The sequence below is a fragment of the Benincasa hispida genome, chromosome 6 (genome assembly GCF_027475165.1).
Source record: "Benincasa hispida cultivar pf3 chromosome 6, pf3_genome.v1.1, whole genome shotgun sequence".
NCBI lineage: Eukaryota > Viridiplantae > Streptophyta > Magnoliopsida > Cucurbitales > Cucurbitaceae > Benincasa > Benincasa hispida.
The window spans coordinates 20,973,984-20,995,395 of NC_143483.1; the positions used below are offsets into that span (position 1 = coordinate 20,973,984).

A 21,412-nucleotide genomic window follows, 5' to 3' on the forward strand; every position below is an offset into this window, starting at 1 on the left:
GTTAATGGTAGAGAATTACATTTCACCAGGATGACCATAGGTGATATGACTTGAATCTTGAGTGAGTTATGAACTCCTGCCTATGAAGGCGATCACTTTATTTGTATGGGTGAGATGACTAGTTTGCCAACTCAATATGACTACCATTTTGAAGATTGGTTTGATTGGGGAGCTGAGAACACAGACACCAGACAAAATTGACTCATTCCTTAATGTCGGGGTAAATAGATAAATTGCTCCCTTAAGGGTTAATTCCGAACCTTGAACAATGTGGCACCACACTCTCTCTTGGCTCGTGAGGAGTTTGGTCATAATTGGACTATGACTTATTGTTCATTAAAGAGATTAGTGATACTTAAAGAGTTAGATGTAACTATAGAGGCAAAACGGTGATTTTTGCCCAACTGTACTTACAAACAATTTGTGAAGGGTCATCATACTATTGACTGATTATATCTAATGGACACAGAAATATATCTGTAGTGTGAAAAGTGCAGCTATCGGTCTTTAGTTGAGTGAACGATAGTTCATGGAAATTGGGTAATTTAATTAAAAGGATTTAATTAATTATCCAAGTACCATTGGAGCTTCAATCTATGGGACCTTATATAGGTCTATAAGGTCCTATCTGTAGCTCAACTGAGATTATTGAGAATTAATTTTGGATTAATTTAAAGTATTCAAATTAATTGAGGGATTAATTATATGTGATATAATTAATTTCAATTAATTATATGTGATATAATTAATATAATGTATTCGATACATTATAATATAGAGTTTATTTTAGAGGATGTAAATATTTGAATATGATTCAAATATTAATTATATAAATTGGATTCATATATTTAATATAAATTTGATTTATATTAAATTTCATATATTATTAAAAGAATTATAACCATAGGTTATATTTTTATTTGATACAATAAAAAAACTATAGGTTATGTATTATATTCGATATAACATATAGTTTAATGTATAATATATGATAAGTTGGTTATCATATAAGTATATTGATTTTTTTTAATTTAATTTTGATTTTGAATTAAATAAAATGAGGGAGTTAATAACTCCCTCCCTATTTTCTCTCTATATCCATCGGGGATATTTGTTAGCTCTCAAAAAGAACTAATTTTATGTCCTTAATTCTTCTATTTTGGATGATTCTTGTGTTCTATTTGTTTTACTTTGTAGAAGAATTGATCTAGTGGAGCTTGAGGAGCAAGATGTATTTATATGGGTAAAACGGTAATTTTGACCTAGTTGTGAATACGAACAACCTGTGAAGGGTCGACTTACTAATCATGGTTAAAGTGGACATAAATATATCTACAAGGAGGAGAGTGCAACTATCGAACTATAGTGGTGTGTCTCTGTAGTTAACGAATGGTGATTAATTCGGTTTAAAGAGTTTAACCAATTAATTGCAAATCATTGGAACTCATGATCTATAGGTCCATTAGGTCGCTCTATTAGCTCGTATAATTATATTGGATCAGTGAATTTAGCGGATTTGAATTATTCAAATCGAAATTAGAGTTTTGAATTGAAATGTTCAAATTCAATTTAGGATTTGATCAATTGTATTCGATGTAATTGAAACGTTTAATTTAGTTGAAATTAAACGAAAATTGGAGAAATTATAATAGTTAAATATTTGATTTAATTATTAAATACATGAATATGATTCATGTATCAATTAGGTGTTTAATTAATTTAATATTTCATATTAAATTATTATTTAATTAGTTAATTAAATTTCTCTAATTAGATATTTAAATAAAACTTTTTCTTTTTAAAATTCAAATTCAGAATTTTGGTTTTCTCTAAATTTAATTTGGTGAAAATTAAATTTGTAAATGAATTTTTGTTATAATAAATAAATTAAAATTGTTTTAAATACATAAGTGAATCTATCCAACTTCTCAAGATTAATTGACCCATTTCATTATTCCTAAGCCCACTAAATCTTGTAGCTTGAGACGTCAAATTATTGATTTAGATAATGCTTGCATGAATCTGTTTGATAAATACTCAAAATTTTCTGAAATTGGATTCATTCATGCAAGTTTCCAGATTCTATTGGTTTTTTCTCTAAAAACCGTTCCATCTCCCTACACCCATTTGAGCTAATTCATAGATTTCACCACTCAATCCAAGCTAAGATAGTAGCGAAGATCCTTATGATGGTCCATTGGTATTTTGGAGATCAAATACGTTGAGGAGAAGAAGAATTTCAACTGTTCGTCAAAGGTATTTTAGCACGAAACCCTCTTTTCTACAAAACTGTTTCAACATGCTTTATGAACTCAAATTAAGTGTAATTATAGTGCTTATTGATTCTGATTTCTTTCACTGCATGTTAGTTTTCTCTATCAATTTTTTTTTGGGTTAGTTGTATGTTTAAATTCTCGAAGAATTTCTAGTTAATTTACTAAATTGTTGTAAATTTTTTGGGATGATTTGATTTAATTTTAATAGATTTTTTCTAAATTGATTTGACAAATTTATTCAATGAAATTCTTATTTGCAAAATTGTCATAGCCTATGCAAAAAAAAAAAAAAAAAAAAGGATAGATTTAGTTGTGCAAATTAGGATCGCATGTGTAAAATCTAGATTTTTTCTAACCAAACTCATATATGCCCTAATTTAATCTTTTCCAATTAATCATGCTATAAGATATGACTATCTGGCTTGTAGTATGTCTCAACAATGGAACCCTTTCATAATGCAATTCGGTTTTAACTTGTATTTCACTAAGAAAGATAAATTGTAAATTGAATTAAGGCTAATTTGGTTTAATATCGAATTTGGCTAATTGAGCTGTTAGGTTTTTTTGATAGGTTGAGGGGTTCACAGATTTAGTACAATTAATTGGTGCCAAATGATAGAAATATTAAACATATATATTAATCCCAAGACTTTTTCATTAATTTAAACCAACATTTTTTGCGTGATCAATTTTGTTTCTTCACATTGCATGTTAATTTTTAGTCATTGTTTCCACAAATCCAGTCAAACCCCCGTCACATGGAATTTTCTAATTAACCTGGATAGTCATTAGTTTCCCTGTGGATTCGACCTCGTTCTTACCGCTTTACTGTATTTGTGTGTATAAGTATAGGATCAGTGATTTTATTTCTTTGTTTGAGTAAGCGTGTGCGATAATGTTTCTATTAATTTGAACCCCGAACATGGGAAAGATGGAGGTTATATAATTTTCATCTTCTTCCCAAAAGATTAATTGAGGGTCTGTGATTTTTAGTGTATGCTTCTCCCAATGAAAATTTCTCTCTTCCAAATTCTCTTCCTCTTCCAAAATCAACAAAACCCACAAACTCCTATAATTCTCAACCCCTAAAGAAGAATACAGAGGATCATCTTTTAGTGGTGTCCAATTTGGGTTTTTGTTGAAAGATTTCAATTGAAGTGTTCATGACGGGTTGGAGAGGAATTTCGTGAAGATTTCTTGTCTTCAAAGGTTAGTATGACTAAACCCTATTATTCTCCTCTTCTCTTTTGTTAAACATGCTATAAATTTGTATAAAATGCATAATAGGTTTTTTAATTTTATTTATTATATGTAAAATTGAAATTGGGTAATGATCTTGCTTCCGTCTAGGGTTTTCACAAATCTTCAGTATCAAGCACTGAAAGTATATTATAATTTGTTATAATATATAGTATGCATGACTTAGGGTTTCATGTGTTTAATATAATTTATTATATTAAATTATGAAATACTTAGTGTATGTTATGGATGGAAAATCATGTCTATAGTTTTATAAAGTGTTATAAAAAGAATTAGACTTTTAAAATCTATAACAAAGATAAGATGCATGCTAACCTAGGGTTAACACATAACAACTTGTTTTAATAAATTAAAATATGTCATTATCTTGTAAAATAATAGTTACAAACTCACACTGGCTAAATCATGTTTAAGGTTGGAGATACTTAAGTTGACAGTTTATGGAACACCTGCTACTTGGGGATTTTAGCCAGTTCTTATGTATTGTTAACCTGGATTTATGAGCATGCATGAGCGATGTGGGGTAAAAAATTGGTTTATCACTTAGACATCGTAGGTAAAATCCAAATATAAACGTTATACTTGGATAATCACCTAGACTTAGGTTATTTTTAGTCAGAAAATACCTGAGTAAACATTTATCCAAAACAAATAGAACACTTTAATGGGAGATTAATAATATATACGATATATTGTGTTTAGCTCTCACGTTCCTAATAGTTCACGAGCTCGGTTTTGTGTCGCTTTTAGCGCGACTACTTCATTCGGAAAGTATTAGCATGGGTCAATAACAAGGTGAATAGGGGAAGTAGTTCATAGTAAGTGGGTGAAGAAAATGTGTCAACATATCCTATAGTCTCTTCCATTACGTTGCACCATGAGATTTCTATGTTCCACCTGTATGTCATTTTTAAGCTACCACCCATTCGGAGGGTTGTAACATAGGGATCGAAACATCGCAAACTTAAAAAATAATAGGGTTTCTTAGTTTGCTCTTTAGCATTGTTTTTTGATTCGGGAGTTTGTTGATTCTGTTCTTTGAAATCTGAAAATGGAGGGTCACACTTACAAGAGTTGCTAAGCATTAATAAGTTCTTAACCAAAAACAATAACTAAATGGCTATAGGAATAAAGAGTTATTCTGGTATTAGTATTTAGTCAAGAATGTCTTGCTTTAGTGAAGGAGTATTTAACTGCCCCTCGATAGCATCTATTCTGACTCACTAAAGTATCTTTGCAATTAATAATGAAATATGGGTACATTATTACTTTGGATAAAATAAATTTGGATTTAAAAGCAATTTACTAATAATTTTTTTTTTATATTATCAACATGTCAAATTCTATCATCGAACTTTTAGCTTTCAATAAGATTAATGGCAAAGGTTATTCAACCTGCAAATCGAATATCATTACAATACTAGTTGTAGGTGATTTAAAGTTTGTTTTAACAGAGGAATATCCTCTAGTTCCAAGCTCAATAGCAAATCGAAATGTTGGGGATGCGTATGACAAATGGGTTAGGACAAATGAAAAAGCTTGAGCCTATATCTTAGCCAGCATGTTTGATGTGTTGACTAAGAAGCATGAGAGCATGGTCACTGCTAAGGCGATCATTGAATCATTTCAAGCAATGTTCGGACACCGTCCTCATCTATTCGACTTGATGCTCTCAAATACGTTTACAATTCCCTTTTAAAGAAGGGGACCTCTGTTAGAGAACATGTCCTAGATATAATGGTCCACTTCAATATCATAGAGGCAAATGAGGTTGTCCTAGATGAAAAGAGCCAAGTCAGCTTCATTATGGAATCTCTTCCAAAGAGTTTCCTGCAATTTCGTACAAATGCATTAATGAACATAATAGAATATAATCTGACTACTCTTCTTAATGAGCTTCATACTTATCAATCACTAATGAAAAATAAAGGTCAAGAAGGGGAAGCAAATGTCGTAATCCCTGGAAAATTCTAGAAAATATCGTCATCTATGACTAAACCCTCTGGTAAGAAGTCTTGACCTTCTACTTATAAAGACAAAATTATCTAGATGAAGAATAAGGGAAAAGGGAAAAAAAAAGCTCCAGTAAATAAGAGCAAGGCCAAAGTTGCTAAAAGTAAATGTTACCATTGCAACAAGGATGGACACTGAAGAAGAAATTATCTAGAGTACCTTGCACTAAAGAAAGCTGAGAAAGAGAAACAATGTAAATATGATTTACTTGTTATTGATACGTGTTTAGTGGAAAATTATCATTTGACCTGGATATTAGATTCGGGCGCTGCTAACCATATTTATACTTTCATTTAAGAAACTAGTTCCTGGAAACATCTGGCAAAGAATGAGATGACTTTCAAGGTGGAAACATGTGAAGTCGTTTCAGTCGTGTAGTGGGAGATTTGAAGTTATTTTTTTTGGAGATGCCTACATTTTGTTAGAAAATGTATATTATTTACCTGATATAAAAAGGAGCTTAATATTGATCTCTTGTTTACTAGAACATATGTATAAAGTTAGTTTTGATATCAATGAAATGTTCGTTAGTTCAAGAGGTGTTCTATTATGTTCTGCTAAACTTGAACGAAAGTTATTTTAAATATAGAGATGTTTAAAATAGCTAAAACTCAAAATAGTTATGTTCGGCTAAACTTGAAAATAACTTATAATTGTTAAACCCAACTAAAACGAAAACTATTTTAAATATAGAGATGTTTAAAATAACGAAAACTCAAAATAGAACATGAAAATTTTCTCCTAATGCCTATTTTTGGTACTTAAGACTTGGACACATAAATCTCAATAGGATTGAGAGATTTGTAAAAGTGGACTTCTAAATCAGTTAGATGATAACTCTCTACTAAGTGGTAAAAAGAACCTCTAGAGCTGAGATCTCTTACAAGAAAAGATCTAAAAGCCAAAGAACCTCTAGAGCTTATACATTCTGACCTCTAAAGTTTGATAAACGTTAAAACTCGAGGAGGATCTGAATATTTCATTAGTTTCAATGATGATTATTCTAGATATGGTTATATTTACCTAATGCATCATAAGTTTGAAATTCTTCAAAAGTTCAAGGAATATAAAACAGAGGTTGAGAATCTATTAGGTAAAAAGATTAAAACACTTCGATCAGATTGAGGTGACAAGTATATGAACCTGAAATTCTAGGACTATTTGATAGAATACAGAACTCAATCGTAGTTCAAAGCACTCATACGCTGCAACAAAATGGTGGAGTGGAGAGGAGAAATAAAATCCTATTTGACATGGTTCGTTCGATGATGACTTACACTCAGTTTCCTAATTCATTTCGGGGATCTGCAGAATAGACTGCAGTATACACTTTAAACCTGGTTTCCTTGAAAAGTATTTTAGAAACATCATACAGGTTATGAAGAGGCATAAAGGTAGTTTACATTACTTTAGGATTTGGGGATGTCCAACACATGTGTTGATGCAAAATTCGAAGAAATTGGAACGACGTTCTAAAGTATGCCTTTTTGTAGGATACCCCAAAGAAACAAAAGGTAGACTGTTTTATGATCCTCAAGAAGATAAAGTGTTTGTATTGGTAAATGTTACATTCTTAATGGAAGACCGTATAAGAAATCATCAACCTCACAGTAAACTAGTATTGAATGAAATGTCCAAAGAAACTACAGATGAATCAACAAAAGTTATTAATCAGGCTGGTCCCTCAACAAGAGTTGTTTATGAAACTAGCACAATTGGTCTAACACAACCATCTCAAGAGTTGAGAGTGCCTCGACGTAGTAGGGGGGTTGTTCAACATCTTGACTGTTACATGAGTTTGATAGAAACTTAGGTCGTCATACCTGATGATGGCTTGGATGATCCATTGACCATAAGACAGACAATGGAAGATGTGGATCAAGACTAGTGGATAAAAGTCGTGGACCACGAAATGTAGTCTATGTGCTTCAATTCAGTCTGGGAACTTGTAGATCAACCAGATGGAGTAAAACCTATTGGTTGCAAATGAATCTACAAAATTAAACGAGACCATGCTGGTAAGGTACAGACCTATAAAGCTAGACTCATGGCAAAAGGGTTGACCTAAGAGAGAGGGTTGACTATGAAGATACCCTCTCTCCGGTTGCCATGAATAAATATATTAGAATACTCTTGTCCATTATTTCCTTTGCGATTATGAAATATAGAAAACAAATGTCAAGACAACTTTTCTTAATGGATATCTTGAAGAGAGTGTTTATATGTCTCAACCAAAAGGATTCATTAAACAGGGTCAAGGGCAAAATGTTTGCAATCTTAAAAGATCCATTTATGGGTTAAAACTATTGTGGTTAATGCCCTAAATCTCGTAGGGTCCTGTAGTTTGTAATTGTATTGTACAAACATTTTATTTATTTAATAAAATATGAGATGTTTTATTTGACATTTAGTAGCATTAAACCCACAAACCAATATACTAACATCCAAAGTTATCTTTTGTTGATTAAATATATTTGTGGAGATATACAAGTGGATCATATTTAAGTGATAACCTAAATGGTCTGTAGTAGATGGATAAGACTGAGTATCTTATCTTAGTGATACTACGAGTACGGTCCATTTTGTAGATGTTACAATTGTTGTAACACAAATGATCTGATATTGATAATTCATGTGGATACATGTGAACGAGGGTATTCTATACAAAAGAGATTGCATAAGACCGGATCACGATGTCTAGTCTCATTATTTAACATTGTTCATAATAGAGAATTACATTTAACGAGGATGACCATATGTGACATGACCTAAATCTTGAGTGAGTTGTGAACTCCTGCCTATGAAGGCGATCCTTTTATTTGTATGGGTGAGAGTGGCCAGATCGTCGACTCAAAAAGCCTACAATTTTTCGGATTCGTTTGATTGGGAAATTGAAAACACAACCACACAAGATAGAATTTACTCCTTCCCTAAGATAGGGGTAAGTAGATAAATTTCTCTTTTAAGGCTTATTTCAGGGCTTGAACAATGTAGCGCCACACCCTCTTTTAGCCCGAGAGGGATTTAGTCATTGTTGGACTATGATTTATTATTCATTAGAGGGATCTGTGGTACTTAAGAAGTTAGATGTAACTACAGCAACAAAACGGTAGTTTTTGGTACAGCTGTACTTACGAACAATTTGTGAAGGGTCATAAATATATCTATAGTGCGAACAAAACAACTGTCAATCTTTAGTGGAATGCTCGACAATTAATGGATGTTGAATAATATAATTAAAGGAGTTTAATTAATTATTCAAGTACCATTGGGGCTTCAAGCTATAGGTCCATGAGGTTCCCTTTGTAGCTCAATAGCGATTAAATGAGAATACATTTTAGATTAATTTAAATTGTTCAAATTAATTGAGAGAATTAATTATATGTGGTATAATTTATTTATTTAATTATATATGATGTAATTACTACAATGTATTTGATCAATTATAATATAAATTATATTTGAGATGAAATAAATATTTGAATATGATTCAAATATTAATTATATGAATTGGATTCATATAACTAAATTTAATATAATTGATTTACATATAATGTCATTGGTAAGAGAATTGAAACTATAGGTTATATTGTATATGATACAAAATTAAACCATAGGTTATATGTTATATATGATATAATATATAGTTATGTACATAGATATATATAGACATATAACAAGTTCGTTATTATATATATATATATATATATATATATATATATATATAAAAATTAAATTCATTTTTAATTTTAATTTTGAAATTAAATTCATTTTTAATTCTCTTCTCCTCTCTAGCAATTCCCTTTTTCTTCCAAAAAGTCAGAGCCCACAAAACTCCTAGATTCTCATCCTAGAGAATACAGAGGAAACCATTTTATGGTGCCCATTTGAGATAAATTAGGGTTTCGAGTTCCTGATTTTTTGCAGAAAAGGAAAAACATGAAGATTAGATTTTCAACAGTAAGTCTTTATTCTCCCTATTCTATTTTTTCTTTTTCTTATTTATTTATAAGCATGTTGAATTTTATATTAAATGCATAATGTTCTGTATTTCTTCTGTAAAATTAAAAATTTAGTAAAATTTGAGATTTGGGTCCGACCCCCGTTTTCAATCAAGGACCTTCACCAGATTCTTCAATAACATGTATCTCAATCCTAGAATATAAGATTTGACATTGCGATCAAATCTTATGGCTTTGAACAAAATGTTGACGAACCTTATGTTTACAAGAATATTGTCAACAAGACTATAGTTTTTCTGGTACTATATGTTGATGAAAGACTATCGCAATTACAAATAGGGAGATGCTCAATATGTTCTTGGAATCCAAATAATTCGTAATCGCAAGAACAAAACGTTAGCTTTATCTCAAGCATCCTATATAGATAAGATGTTGTCTAAATATAAGATGCAAAATTCCAAGAGGGGTTTATTACCTTTCAGGCATGGAATTCGTTTGTCTATAGGAACAATATCATAAGACACCTCAAGAAATTGAGTCTATGAAACCAATTCCATATAAATTAGCAACTGGGAGTTTGATGTATGCAATGTTGTGTACACGCCTAGACTATATTATGCAATAAGAATAATCAGCAGATTCCAGTCCAATCCTGGATATGATCATTAGATTGCCGTTAAGAATATCCTCAAGTATCTTTAGAGAACAAGGAACTATAAGCTTGTGTATGGTACTAAAGATATGATTCTTACAGAGTACACTGATTCTGATTTTCAAACCGATGATCAGGATTCTAGGAAACCTACTTCGGGATTAGTATTCACTTTAAATGGAGGAGGTGCAATATGGAGGAGTATAAAACAAAATTGTATTATTGACTCCACCATGGAAGCGTAGTGTGTAGTTGCATGTGAAGTACCAAAAGAAACAGTATGGCTAAGGAAGTTCTTGACTGATTTGGAAATAGTTCCAAATATGCATCTGTCTATCACCCTCTATTATGATAAAGTGGAGCAGTTGCAAATTCCAAAGAACTAAGAAGCCATAAGTGCGGAAGCACATCGAGTGCAAGTACCACCTCATCAAGGATATAGTACACTATACATAAGCTTGTAAATAGTTTTAGTATTATCTTTGGCTTTGACATCAAGTTCCTATTTGGGTTGCTAAATTGCTCATGGCTTCTATTGATAATATTAGTTGTTTGGTAGTCATTGGTTTGTTGATAAAGTGAGTTGTTGTTATGTTAATATCTTTGTTAGTAACTTTTGTTATCGTTGGTAGTCATGTTATTTTTGGATTTATAATTAGTGTACTAGAAGACTTTAATGAATGTATTGAAAATAATCTTGGTGATAAGTTGTTTGTAATTTTGATATTGGAACATACGACTTATAAATAGTTTTGTTGTTGATCAGTGTTTGGCTGTATGTCCTAAAACTCGCAGTATGTAATCTTTAAACATATTCTATTTTCAATAAAGTTGTTATTGAGGTTTATTCAATAAAGTTGTTATTGAACTTGTAAACTGCACTTGTAATAACCTAAATCCAATAAACTAACGAACCCCTGGCTATAGGCATGAATGCTTGAACTTTATGCAGAGACATCAAAGTGGATCAAGTTGGAGTATATAGCCAAAATAGTCAATAAGAATAAGGATAGGGTTGGGAACCTTATCTTGAAAATATGGATGCGATGCACTTTGTATATAATACAAATGATATGAGTCCAAAATCGTTCATGTAGAGACATACGAGTGGAGGCATCCTATTCAAAAGATGTTTGCATAAGACTGGGCCATGAAATCGTCACTTTTCTTTATAATAACCGTTACTTTTAAATTAACTATTTCAAATTCGATACCTAAGGTAACTCGATCTTAATCCTGAGCTAATTATGAACTCCTATTTATTCGAGATTATCCTTTAATCTGCATGGGTGACAAAAGCTCATCATCGCCGCTTGATAAGCCTCCCATTTTAGGGGTAAGACTAGATAAATAGCTAGGGTCATAGTTTTGCAAGATGAAATTCACTCCTACCTGACTTCAGGGATAGTAGATATGTTGTTCCCTTAAGTACTGACTCCTAATCTTGAATAAGGAGCCTCGCCCTCTCTATGACTGAGAGGGACTCGTTTTAGTGGTAAGACCACAAACTAATTGTTCATTAGTGGATTAGCTGAGACTTCAGGAGCAAGATATATTAGAAGGGTAAAACGATAATTTTGACCCAACTGTAAATACAAACAACCTGTGAAGGATCAACTTATTGATTATGGTTAAATCGAGTGGACAGAAATATATCTACACTGAGGAGAGTGAAACTATTGGGCTTTAGTGGAGTGTCTCGATAGTTAATGAATATTAATTAATTTGGATTAAAAAAGTTTGGCCAATTAATCTCAAAACATTGGAGTTCATGATCTGTAGGTCCATTAGGCCCCTCTACTAGCTCATAAATGGATTAAACCTTATTATAGTGTGTTGGGAAAATTTGAAATGTTCAAATTCGAATAAGGGTTTGGATTATTATATTTGATATAATAAATGTTTAGTTATCAAAATACAAAAAAAATCGGAGAGTTAAAATATTTAAATTTGATTTAAATATTATATATGAATATGGATTCATATTTGAATTAGGTATTTTATTAATTTGATATTTGATATTAAATTAATTTTAAATTAATTAAATTTTTTAATTATTTATTTATTTATGAAAAAATTTTGATTTTGGAAATTCCAATTTGATTTTGATTTAAAAATAAATTGGTTTTAATTTAGAATAAATAAATAAATGATTTTAAAATAAAAGTGTGATAATCCCACGTACCATTACACCTAATTAAGCTTTTTAATGGAAAATTGGGTGTCAAATTGTAATGAATTTTATTTGCATGCCAATTTTATATAAATACATGTTTTAATACAAATTAAAAGGAGAATTTAAAAAAAAAAAAAAAAAAAAAGCTGAAGCTGAAATTAATTTTCTTTTTTGAAAATTTTTCTCTCCAAATCCAAAAATCTAATTTCCTATCAATTTGGGTTCCACTACCCATTCTAAGACCACAAAAATGGTAGAGAAGCTCTTGTGGTTGTCTACACCAAGGTTTCACGAAAAAATTCACAGTAGATTAAAGTAATTAAGAGAATTCTTCAAAAGTTGTACATATTAACCTTAAATTCTAGAAATCTAATATTGCATGTTAATTCACTAAAATTAATGTAATTAGAGTAGTTAGATTCTAAATTACTTCTTAATGTTGAATGTAAACTCTAACAATAAGTTCATGGTTTATTATATATAATTTTGTCTTTGATATCAAATTTTTATTTTCATGATTGGGTTGTTAAATTGTTAAATTGTTCATGGCTACCATAGCCCAATTTTGTACTAGTGCCTTTTCCTTTAGATTTGACAAGCTTAATTGCTTGGTTTCAAAAAATTTGTTGATGATTTTTATTAAGTTGTTTTTGTTTATAAGTTTAAAATTTTCCTAATGAAACTAAGAAGAAAATTTTAAAATATCTCAATTAGTGAAAACATCATGTTAAATAATCTATTGAACTTTTGTACTGATCTTTACTTTTTAACCATAGTTTTCGATATGTTAAGAAAATGCTTTTTTTTTTTTTTTTTTTTTTTTTGCAGGGAAAACCTCCAGATTGGGAGGATTTTGTTGGTATGACGAGATTCAGTTGCACGAATATTTTGGTTTTGTTCTCCTTTTTATTGGATGTATCTATATGACCCTCGAAAGTAGACAATCAACTCTCTAGATCTTTAGACTTTAGAGCTTTATGTATATACTAGTCAATATAACTTGTTGATAGGTTAGTTAAACAATTTATCACTTTCTTTGTTGTGAATTACTTAATTTTTGTGTTTGTTTAAAATTGAGTTGTATATAAAATCGCAATTAATATTTTTGTTTTTATACATGTGTCAATAAAAATATTATTGATTTGTACATGCGTAAGGAAAGAAAAAAGTATATATATATATATATATATCAATAAAAAAACCATAAGACATTTAATAGCGAACAATTATTGATAAAAATTAGGTAAAAATCCAATATTAAAGATGATCTTCAATGTCGGTTCAAAATCGACATTGAAGATAGTATTCAATATCGGTTGATAACTCATATTGAAGATAATTATCATTGAAATCTTTGTCATCTATAATGTCGATTGTAAACCGATATTAAAGACGTTTTATAACACAATCTTCGATGTCGGTTTTCAACCGACATTGTACCCCTATAATATCAGTTTTAAACCGATACTAAAGCCCAATTTTGTAGTAGTGTGCTAGTAGGGTCACTTACGGAGTATTTTTATACACACCATTTCTTATGATATGTTTTCAAGTAAAGGCAAAGGATAGATCAACGAATGACAAGAAGAATTCGTGACCATGCCCATGAGACTAGATTGAAGAATCCGTGACCATGCCCATGAGACTATATTGACGTTTCTACATATGTTTTATCATGTATTTCATGTTCTAGATTCTTGTAGTCAAATGTTTGATATCATTATTTTTTTTCTTATTTTAAACATATGTTCAGGGATACACCGAACAAAGGTTTTTCGTTATTTTTAACATTTATTTTGTTGAAATGCTATATTTTATATATATATAAAAGGTTTGATTCTTTTTATTTAAGTTGCAAAAGGTTTATTTTCAAGTGTATACATGTATGTAATAACATACTATTAACTAATGTTAAAAAAATATTATGCTAATTACCATTAAGTTAAATTCGTCGTATACGTTTTCCTAAATTAAAAGAATCTAAATTTTGTTGTAATGACACACATCATTAAAGTCAACATCAAAAAGTATTTGGGATACCAGAAATTTAATGCAATAAATTGAGGTGGTGGATGGTAGTTGCTTACTTTACACGTAAGTAGCTAATTCTTTATGGATACTTATAATCATTCACTAAGCACATCTCTCTCCCTTACACACCTATCTATTAGTTTTGAGTGCAAACATAGATAGTAGGGACTTAATTAGAATGCATGTAGTATTATTATCTACCAATAATAGATTGTTTGATTTCTATCATTGAATGATAGAAGTCTATCGTAGTTTATTATTATCGATAAATAGTGATATTCTGTTATATTTAAAAATATTTAAATAATTTTATCATTTAAAATAACTATCCATAAAAAAATATTAACGATATTAGTTATATTAATTTAAAAACTATACGATTTCTGTCAATTAGAGAATAACTTAATTAATTAAGACATTTGTTTTTGATAGAAAAAATTAGAGAGAAACAATTTCTTTTCTTCTATATGTTTGTTCCAAAATAAAAGAATCCCCAACATATGTTGTTAAAAAACAAAATAAATAAATAATAAAAGAGAAAACAACTACAAAAGGCTATATAATATATATTTTTTTCAAAAATAGCGTTAAATTATTTAGAAAAAGTAAAGAGGTAGAATTGAAGTTGTCTTAAATCTATCATTTATAAATTTAAATTTCTAATTTACCATTCACTAATGGCATAATGGGACTATTTAACTTGTAAGTAGATTTTTTTAATTCAATAGGTATAGTTGATGGTAACAAGACAACTATCCTTGTCGAGTTGTGTACTCCACAAATTAATGATTTTAGGGTGTCATCCATAAAAGTAAAAATAAAATCATTGTGAATGTAAAAATATTGTCATTTTTTAATTATCCAAATGTCAAGTGATATTAAAAAAATATATATTTTATTAGAAAACTCAAAGCTTTCCAAAAGGAATAATTGGAAAAAATTAGAAGTTTTAGTTATTTATAAAGAAACCAAGAAACTATGTCACAATGAATCTTTAGTAATTTAAAATTTTATTTTAATCGATGAAGATTAAAATAAGTTATTTTAAAAACTTATTCATAAAATTTATTTTATCATACTACAAATAGTGATTGTAGTATGATAAAATACTATGAATTTATTGTGGAGCTAACGTTATGCAATTTAATAAACCAACTTATTATAGTAAACCAACCACTAACTTTTTTATGGCAATTTAATGCAATAAACTACAGCTGGGTTGATTTTGTGCCTTATACATTACATTAATGTCTTTCTACATTTAATTTTGATGCTTAATCCCAACTGTTTACTTTTGCTCTCTATGAACCTAATTGATTATGAATGCTACGAATAGTATGTACACGTGTTGGGTTTGAGTTCGAAGAGTATTTTAGACCGATCAAAAAATTCAGGTTGGTCGAGTTGGTTACTCAAAAACTTCAAAGAGGGTCTCCATTCTCCAACTCAATCCTTAAAATTCAAGTTTGAGTTCGGTTATGTTGTTGGATTATTATCATATTTTTCTTATTAATTTAAAATATTTCGATTTATCTACAACACATGACTTAATAAATAAAATATTGTATAATTCAAATGTCAAATATCAAATATATATCCATGTTATCTATTACAAGCTTTAAACAAATATAAACATCATAACAATTGTTGGGAATGCGACCAAAGTCTCACATTGGCTAGATAAGGGGAGGATCATGAATATATAAGTGATGACAATTATTTTTATTCGTATTAGGTCTTTTGGGGTGAACCAAAAGTAAAGCCATGAAGATTTATGTCCAAAGTGGACAATATCATATCGTTGTGGAGATAGTTGGAGGGTCGTTGTCCCTATCAACAATACTAAAAGAATAACATCAATTTAAGTCCTAACCGAACAAAAATAGAAAAATCCCTATCAACAATACTAAAAGAATAGCATCAATTTGAGACCTAATCGAACAAAAATAGAAAATTTCAATCCAACTTAACCGAGAATCATTTGAATAACCCAACTCATTGATGCTATCTTTTCATCAATCAAGTACAACAATTTTCTTGGTCCAGTCATAAAGAGTTATTCAAGTACAATATGACAAATAATATAATTTGATACCTATATTTATATAAATAAAAACAAAAAATTAAAATTGAAATCTATTGATGAAGTGTCAATATGTTAATATTGTTGTTCCTCTCTTCCTCATTATATCCTTCTACTTTTACCTATTTTCTTCGACTACCTATATGTTATGATATACATTATAATATATATACATACATACATACGTGTATACTTAAATCATTAAAATTTTAATACTTGAACTTCAAAAGTCGTGTTTAGTAAATCAATAAAATTGACACACTATTATAAAATTAGGCTTTAATGTCAGTTTAAAACTGATATTAAAGGATACAGTGTCGGTTGAAAAACCAACATTGAAGATCGTGTTATAAAAGGTCTTTAGAGTCGGTTCTAGACCGACATTATAGGTGACCAAAATTTCATTACAAATTATCTGTAATGTTGGGTTGAAAACCGACATTGTACATCATCTTCAATATCAGTTTAAAACCGACATTGTATACCATCTTTAATGTCAGTTGTTTACCAAATTTTTTCAACAATTGTCTGTTTTTTTAATGCCTCACTTTTTAAATTATCCAATCCATTTTTAATATTGGTCAAAGAGTTAAAAACGACATTAAATGTCTTGTGTTAGGTCAAGAAATATCTGTCATCATATTTTATTAAATTTTTAAAAAATTGATACTTGTGTTTCGTGCCTAGTATATTATGCATGTATACTGTTCTGCATGGCAAGCCAACAAAACTAGCTCATTGTACAAGTACTTCTATAATATATGGACAACGACTTGTTCCTCTACAAACTACAATCACTATCTAACTTAACTTCCATTATATTTATAAACTAATTTACATTCTATTAAGATAAAATAAAAATAAAAATAAATTCAGCCTTACACAAATCGCCCAACAAAACTAGCCCATTATGTTCCAATCTCATTGATCTCTTTTTGGGTATATGCATTTCTTTGATTTACCAAGAATATTGCACAACTGAATCTCGTCTTACCAACAAAAGTCTACCGATCTAAAAGTTTTATCTGCAAAAAAATCAAATGAAACTAAATTAACAACAAAATAAATATTATAACTAAAAGGGAAATTATTTCAAATGGTAAAATTGTTGAGAATATTTACAAGATATAAAAAAATTGTAGAATTATCAATGATAGACGCTGATAGATACTGATAGACTTCTATTATCAATGTCTATCAATGTCACTGATAGATATTGATAGAAGTCTATCAGTGTCCATCTGCATTTATCATTGATAGTTCTAAAATTTTGCTCTATCTTGTAAATATTTTGATTCATTTTTTATATTTAAAAATAGCCCAAACTAAAATATACTAATTATCCGATAGTTATCCTCCTCATTTAGTAATAGGGCCATAGTATATGTGAAGGTATTGGAGATATTCGGTAAAGATGACTACAATTCTAACAAGCTTGCAAATGAATTAGCCCTTTCTAGAGAGAGAAAAAAATAATAATACAATCCTTTTCTAAACTTTGGGAGGTTAGAATTAAATCAATTACTAGGAACAAATTTACCTTGCAATCACATAAATACATATAATGGAATAGGACATACTTTATTTCAAATAATACAATATTTTATCCAAAGAACAAACAATAGTGAATAAATACTCCATCTCCTTCGTTGCCCTCCATCATACATGTATTTCCTTACGAATCAAATGTTTATATCACACAATATATATTCAAACTCACAACATCTTGTATATTATGAACAATGATTCTTCAGAAAAAGAGTGTGTTAAAAGCAATGTAGAAGAGACATTCTAATTACACCACTTAATAAATTCTCTCTACTGTAGATACTGGATGTAAAAATATAAAAATTACCGCAATGTTATCGTTGCTGCTTCGAGTTGTATCTTCCATTGCGAGTCGTTTCAAGTACATTCCTGGATCTTTGACAGTGTCCCTGGTTATACCAACTACCTCAGAGTTGCTAAGGACATCCCACAATCCATCACTAGCCATAACCTGTGTTACAGAAAGATTCGAAATCAAGAAATAGAACAGTGCAGCTGGTAGTTGAACCGTTGTCGACCTCTTTCTGTTAAGTATTGTAACCACCAGAGCTTCATTGTTGGCCGAATCGCCTGCACGTATATAAACGAAATCGAATGTGAGATTAAAGAAAAAAAAGTGAATAATAAATTGAGAGAGTAAGGCATTTGTTCGGTAATACTTTGAAGAGTAATAAAAGGGAACCTCCCAATTTGTACAGTGGACTAGGCCTTTGGCTGAACCACTTAAACTCCTGTGTCTTTTCTTCTTACCTCTACGATAGTTTAGATTTTGCTAAGGTATCGTTTACACGATCGTGTAGTTCCTATTGCATCGTGTAGCTCCTCAATTGTCGTCTATACGATCGTCTAGTTTCAGTCAATTGTCGTATACACGATCATCTAACGCTTCCTCCAATCGTTTACTTAATTGAACTATCATTTAGTTCTTGGTGCATCGTCTATATGATCGTGCAGCCTTCTGGAAAATGACATAAGGATTTTCAAGTTTCAACATTCTATTGCCCCTAACTCTTGAATTGTTATCAACCGTTATATCTGAGTGTATTATGATTATTAACATAAAAATCTTGACATCTAAGACAACAACCTGATGTATGCAACATCATGTTCAAGCATAAGCACACGAAGAACAAATCATCAAATCAACTAGAATACCTTATATTTCAGCACCCAATTAGTCCTTTCCACTTAGATTTAGCGGTGGCATGTTATTTTAGAAGACATATGTAAAGAAAATTGGGAGAAAGTAACATACCTCTAAAAGTGACCATCTGGGATGAGAGCAACCCCAAAAGTTTAAAAATAAAGTGTATCAATGGTGTGCAAATTACCTGATCAAGAGCACAAGCGAAAAGATATTGAAATAAAATGCCCAAAATCAAAACTGTAACTATTCCTAGTTTCGGTTAAATGCAATTACATAGTTCCTCAATTTCTAAGCTTATAAACTTACCAAAAATAACTTGAACCAATGCTTACATAGTTCCTTTTAAAGTCTGGACTAGCTTCAATTCACTTGGATTGGACCATAAAAGGTCCAAACCGCTATTACACTCTCTATAATAACAAAATCAAATCCAACATACCACAACAACTAGGTCACAGCCGGCTCTGCAAGCAACCTAACAATGTAACCTAGCAATGTTATGATATTGTGATCAGCACTTATTCCAAACCAAACTTGTTAATCTCTTCCTTGTGATTATATGAAACTTTACTAAGGCTCACGAGGGAGTGTTTTCAACCACTGAATAAGAGAGTTAAAAGTTATATAAAGACATTTTACTTAAAACCATATGTAAGAGAAGAAACTTATATATCCTAGAAATTAGGCTTATCAAAATGAAGAAAAAATTAGTAATTGTAATCGAATAGAAAAGATAATAGTAACCGAATTCATTTGGCAAAATACATGAAGATCAAAAAAAAAAAAACGTATAAACAAATAAAAACAAGCAAAACTTATGAAAATAAATCAACACAACAAGGTTATAAAACTCATAAACATAAACTATGAGTTTCACCCAAACAGCATAATTCCAAATCACACCTTATCACAAGTGTCCTTAAAAGACTTACCCAAATGTGAGTTGATCCAAAAATCATCTAAGATTCCAATCAAAGGCTTCCTTCTGAACACAAGTCAATATCATGATTTTATCAGAACAATAATCTTCGAGTTCAATAGTTCAAGTTCAACATATTTGATCCAACTAGTTATTTCCTTGCGTGAAGCAGATGGAATTACACATGAAGTTACTGTCCAACAACAATGAAAAGGCTTACAATAGCCTGGCATGTTGTTGACAGAAGCAAGCTACAACTTCTTGGTGTTTGTTGCATGATAATTGTATCATATTTTCCAAGAACCCACTTGTTTTATTTGGTAATATTTATGGTTTTGGTAATAAAATCTCATTACTATATTGATTGGTGCTGCAGGAAGCAAGAATAGATCAGTCCACGCTACAATAATTTGGACCTTTTCTGTTGATTTTCGTCGAGATTAGTTAGAAAGAGCGTCGGTCGAACTTTTGCCGACGGCTAATTAATCGTTGGGAGGACAATGGACAAAGCCTCACCAGCGTAACCTTCCAGCCCATTGGTATAACACGCAATCGTGGGGTAAAACAGCTATCTCGACGGACGGAGAATAGGACCTTTATCCCGACCCTAAACAAGACCGTCGGGATAATTATTAAACCCCGACGGTCTTTTTGCCCGACGGTGCAAGGTCACCATCAGTATAATTGGATATATCCCGACCGTGAGAAATTAGAGCCACCATCGAGAGATATTTAAATTATCCCGATGGTGACCTTGTATCGTCGAGCAAAGTTTTTTTTATCCCGACGATCTTTATGAATTACGATCGTCGAGCGAACCGACTTACGTGGACGGTGTGTTTGCATCATCGGGATTTCATAGATTTTTCGACCCCGTGGACTGTCAGGGTTTTGTTTATTACCGTCGAGAGAAGAAGAAAAATGCATTAAATATGGTTTTTTCCGACCCCTTGTAGCATCGGGATTATATATTTAACCGTCGAAATTAGCTTTTTTTTTTTAATTCTTTACTTAATTTTTTTTTTTCAAATGTCAAAGCTATTTCAATTTTACAAATATCATTCAAACTAATATAAAAATTGCCAAAATCAAGTAAATGTCATACCACATGAAAATATTATATAGAAAACATGTTTGAATTTCAAGTCTTAAACATACTATTCGTTTCATACTGTTAGAAATTAATAAGCTAGATACATTATGGATAACACATTCCTAGATACATTTCTAATTTCAAGATACATGCATTTCTAGATACATGTAATTATTCAAGTACATAAATGGTATGTATACATGTACTTCATTTATTTTGTATCTTTTAGGAAGTGTCTCTTGAGTACTATAT

At 30.4% G+C, this 21,412-nt stretch overlaps 1 protein-coding gene across 1 annotated transcript; it reads right to left on the reverse strand.

Annotated features, from left to right (window-relative positions):
- Positions 1 to 17,172: 17,172 nt before the first annotated feature.
- Positions 17,173 to 19,425, reverse strand: LOC120080345 (putative protein phosphatase 2C 10). Its single transcript, XM_039034987.2, has 3 exons — positions 19,257 to 19,425; positions 18,309 to 18,571; positions 17,173 to 17,478 (listed from the first exon to the last, which is right to left on the reverse strand). The coding sequence occupies exons 1-3, from the start codon at positions 19,270 to 19,272 to the stop codon at positions 17,458 to 17,460; spliced, it is 300 nt and encodes a 99-aa protein (XP_038890915.1). The 5' UTR covers positions 19,273 to 19,425; the 3' UTR covers positions 17,173 to 17,457.
- Positions 19,426 to 21,412: the final 1,987 nt, after the last annotated feature.

What these genes read in the sequence shown, in the direction of transcription:
- LOC120080345 (XM_039034987.2), bottom strand. An exon ending in GCAGCAACGATAACATTGCG is followed by an intron (nt 17,479 to 18,308) that starts GTAATTTTTATA and finishes ATTTTTTTGCAG; the next exon opens with ATAAAACTTTTAGATCGGTA.